This window comes from Chaetura pelagica, unplaced genomic scaffold, assembly GCF_000747805.2.
Source record: "Chaetura pelagica isolate M959 unplaced genomic scaffold, ChaPel_1.0 scaffold302, whole genome shotgun sequence".
NCBI classification, from domain to species: domain Eukaryota; kingdom Metazoa; phylum Chordata; class Aves; order Apodiformes; family Apodidae; genus Chaetura; species Chaetura pelagica.
The window spans coordinates 1,747,942-1,752,383 of NW_009952561.1; the positions used below are offsets into that span (position 1 = coordinate 1,747,942).

General features: G+C 45.3%; 2 protein-coding genes across 2 annotated transcripts in view; both read left to right on the forward strand.

The window, feature by feature from the left end:
- The window catches only part of GOLGA7 (golgin A7), a 5,010-nt gene extending 1,736 nt beyond the window's left edge, over positions 1-3,274 (forward strand). The window contains exons 4-7 of the mRNA XM_009993269.1: positions 1,330-1,482; positions 1,810-1,911; positions 2,642-2,705; positions 3,109-3,274. Coding sequence (XP_009991571.1) covers positions 1,330-1,482; positions 1,810-1,911; positions 2,642-2,689 — 303 coding nt within the window. The 3' untranslated portion in view covers positions 2,690-2,705; positions 3,109-3,274. The remainder of the gene's footprint in view (positions 1-1,329; positions 1,483-1,809; positions 1,912-2,641; positions 2,706-3,108) is intronic.
- The window catches only part of GINS4 (GINS complex subunit 4 (Sld5 homolog)), a 3,628-nt gene continuing 2,076 nt past the window's right edge, over positions 2,891-4,442 (forward strand). Inside the window, exon 1 of the mRNA XM_009993270.1 lies at positions 2,891-2,917. Coding sequence (XP_009991572.1) covers positions 2,891-2,917 — 27 coding nt within the window. The remainder of the gene's footprint in view (positions 2,918-4,442) is intronic.

Consider the following 4,442-nt stretch of genomic DNA (forward strand, 5'->3'; position numbering starts at 1 on the left):
CCCAGGTGCCGGGCTCACCTGTCCCGGGGGGGCCGCCCGTGCGGGCAGCGCCTTCTGAGCCGCTTTTTGCCGCTCCCTGCGCACGGGGCGAGAGGCGTCACTTCAGAGCCTAAAGGCGCATCCCGCTTGTTTTCTGGCAGGAAAGCGTTGTTTGCTGAACAGAGGGCATTTCTGATCGACAGTGCCGATAAAATAGTTACATTTTGTAGCGAAAAGCTGCATGAAAAATAGTTTAGAATGGTTCTCCGTGGCGTTCATGAAATGCTGGTGTGTGCCCTGAGCACGGCAGCTGCTGGCAGTGCAGGACAGGCCGTGTCCCCGCCTGGTGCCCTGCCCGGCCGGTCCTGCCTCACAAGCACGATCTCGAGTGGTGTCGGGTGCGAGATCTGCACCTGAGAACACAAACAACGCTCCTTGCCAAGGCCTCTCCTTTCTCTCCCTGCGCTTCCCTTCACTTCCTCCTTCCTTTGGCTTGTTTTGTGTTGCCTTGTTGAAAGCCTGTTTGACCAGCACTGCAGCAGCAGCCGGGCTTGGCTGATACCAAGTTAGCTTTGTCACCCCCTCCCTGTCTGCCTTTTCTATTCTAGCAGAGCTCTGTATGTGAATGAACCTGTTTGTTTTTTATTTGTTTCCCCCCAATTGAATTGCATGTTTGCTTAGTTATGTTGTTACTCCTGATTTTGAAGTCACACTATGTTGGAATTCAGACTCGGTCTAACCACTTGGCAGATATTTAACAAAGAACTACAGGGCTGTAACTCAAAGTGTCCTTCAGGCTTTGGCTTAAAGCACAAGACTGCAAGGTGTGGAGATGCAAATAAGCAATCCATGAAGGTAAAGACAGAGTCACAGAATCATCATGGTTGGCAAGGACCTCTAAGATCACCAAGTCCAACCGTCAACACAAAAAAAAACCCCAAAACAAAAAAAACCCACAACCTTGGCCACTAAAGCATGTCCTGAAGTACTACATCAACACAGCTTTTGAACCCTTCCAGGGATGGTGACTCTACCACCTCCTTGGGCAGCCTGTGCCAGGGCCTGGCCACTATTTCAGTGTAGAAATTCTTCTTAATATCCAGTCTGAACCTCCCTTGCTGCAGCTTCAGGCCATCTCCTGTGGTCCTGCATACTTGGGAGAAGAGGTCAATGCCCACCTCACTACAACCTCTTTTCATATAGTTGTGGAGGGCAATGAGGTCTCCCCTCAGCTTCCTTTTCTCCAGACTGAACAACCCCAGCTCCCTCAGCCACTCCTGGTGTGATTTATATACCTGAAGAGCTCTGCACTGTGCAGACCATGGCAGCTAAACCTGACTGCTCTCTCAGATTGACAGGCAGCAGTTTGAGGAGACTGTCCGAACGCTCAACAACCTCTATGCAGAAGCTGAAAAACTTGGGGGCCAATCCTACCTTGAGGGGTGTCTCGCCTGTCTGACTGCCTACACCATCTTCCTGTGCATGGAGACGCACTATGAAAAGGTGACTCCTCTTGTTTATCCTGTTGCTTGTGTGTCTCACAGGCTTCAGCCAAAGGATTATTTCTTGGTAGTTCTCTAGCTTGCACCATTGTCCTACAAATTCCACACAGACTCTGGCTCTTGCAGCAGAGTTTTCATGTGTACATCAGAGAGGCCTGTTTAGTCAGTGTGAGTGACATAATGAGCGCTTGTACCTGAGAGGAACAGTGTAAGTTGTGTTCTGGCTGTGTGCTGGGTTCTCCTGAGGTTGCTGTGTCTGTGGTGTGAGGGGGCTCTGGCTGCAGCCTGCAAGGGAGGAACTGAGACTTCTGTGCTGTTCTGTTACCAGGTTCTAAAGAAAATTGCCAAGTTCATTCAGGAACAGAATGAGAAGATCTATGCTCCTCAGGGTCTCCTCCTGACAGACCCCATCGAAAGAGGACTAAGGGTTGTATCCTTCTGATGCTGCTTAGGTGGACAAGCTGGGAGACAGTCCATGATGTGCTGCCTCTTTGCCTCAGTGCCACAGTCCAGTTGTGCCTGACCTGGGGCATGGCAGGATGAGTGTTTTGTCTTGTCATCCTCTGTTGTGTCCTGTTCTCTGGTCAGGTTTTATAGTACATTCAGATTTGCCACATCAAAAGACAAGGAAAATGCAACACTCCTTTGAGAGCACAGTGTATATAAGCAAGAGTACTTCCAGCACCTCAGCTGCCTCCTCTGTTTCAGTGAGCTCTAAAAATGCAGTTTGTCCAATTGGAAAATAGTGACCAACTTGCGAGGGTAGAAACTGGTGATGTGAAAGCCCTGCATCACTGTAGGTTGATGTGGTCGCTGTGCACTTGTCTAAACAGCTGTCACCCACATGACTTCATTGTTCTCCATATGTTTTCCACATTTTTCTGTCATACACTTCCTGAAAGAAAAAAAAATAAATCAACTTGAGTAAAAGCATTTTCAGTTTGGTTAATGAGTGAGGTTAATGAATGAGTTAATTTTTGCCCAGCACACAACCAAGTTTCACAGAAGGCAGCAAGGCTCACAGTGCTAGCTCTGAGCCTGGCCTTGAAACAGCAGGCATAAAGTGGAGAGATCAAAGGCTCTAAAATCTTAATGTTTTTCTGCCTTTTTGTTTTCATAATATTTTTATAGTTCATTTCCCTAACAGCTTTTCTGTGCAGATTGAAATTACCATTTATGAAGACAGAGGTATGACCAGTGGAAGATAAAGCTGTGGAGGCTCAGGTAGGTGTTCACCCTGTACCAGATCAATCTTGACCAATTTCAATCTGATTTCTGTGCTCAGGGGTAGATTCTGTGACACAGGGACAGAGTGTATTTTCCACCACTGTAGGTAATCAAAGGCTGTTCACTTAAACATTGTGTGGACTAGGTTTCCTGGGTAAGTAGAAATACCAATACCTGGCATTATGCCACTGAATGTTCATACAGGTCAGGTAACACCAGTTACCTTTAAAGAAATGCAGGTCTTGATTTTGTTAAGTTTTACTTTTGCTGTGTTATGTCCAAAATTGTTCTCTGTTACATAGATAAAAGAATCTTTTTACGTTTCTTGAAGTCTCCCTGTCATAAGGTGGTGTTGGTTTCATTTAGTAATAGTTTCTAATACATGAACTTTCTTTTCTAGCAGACAGCTCAGCAGTGGACGTGCTGTACCCACGTTCCCCTACCTCCTCTAGAGCATCATTCCTCTCTCTGCTGCCAGATCCACGGTGCCATCTACTACAAGGACTAAATTCCTAAAACTGCTACACATGGCGTGACCCAGCTGGTCAGCATCCATTTTGTGGCAAACTTCTAAGCAATGAGATCACTTTTTTGGTTTGTTTGTTTGGGTTTTCTTTCCAAGAAAAAGAAGTGGTAAAGCTACATATTCTTCTGAAAGAGTCGGGGCACTTGGCCCAGCAGAAGTCTAGGTTTAGTCACCTCAGTGCAGTGCTGTTCCTCCCTAGTTCCAAACCATCACTCAGGCTTTGGAAAGCCACGAGGCAGAGTGGGAAATTTCCCAGGATTGAGGCTTCCCGTGCCCAGTGCCTCTGCCTGGCAAGAACTGACTCAAGGCAAAGGGCCTCTCACATTTCCTGTACTGATTTTTGTGGAAAACCAGAAGGTAAAGTGTTACTTGTTTTAACGTTTTGGTTGTTCCTAGAAAGGGGAGGAATAGCTGGACTTAAATACTGGTGTTTTTTCTACTACTGTACCTGTGCTGTTATTGCATCTGTCCATGCTCACCAGGAGAGGGGGGTCTATTCATTCAAAAAACAGTAAGTACAATAAAATGGATGCTGAACCAATAAACATAACAATTCCTACCCTGCTCTGATTTAATATGTGAAGTGTAAAACTGTTTCTTTATGGATTTATTATATATAATTTATAGGAAAACATCGATTTGACAAACTGTTAGATGTTGTGTGAGATGGTTTCTTAATTCCCTCTGCTGCCACACTCTTGAGTAGAACTCTGCATTATTTAGCATCCTCCATGCATCAACATTCCTTAGCAATACCTGCAGAAGTAAAACCCCTACAAACCAAACTGGCTTAATATTTTTCTCTTCTATCCTTTTCCCTTATCAAAGCAAGAATGTCCTGGTTTAGGTTCTGAGAGTCATTGTCCAAGTTTGAGGAGTTAAGGCGTTTAGAAAAGGACACAACTTACCAGAACAGATGCCCTGCTCTGCTGGTGGTGCTGTAGGTGCTAATTCTGGATCTGAAATTCCAGGCTTATTACTCAGCCACTGATTTAATTTTGGGGGCTTTTTTTTGTTTTGTTTTGAGATTTGTTTAATATTTTAATTGTACAAAACTTGTTTTTTTCTAAACTGTAACAGTGTTTGCCTTTCACATCTGTTGCAATATTGGCAGAAGTACTAATGGATTAGTAAAATTTTTCTTACACTGTGTCTGTGTCACGCTTTCTCGCGCCGCCGTGACCTGCAGAGCCACCCCCACCGCAGCA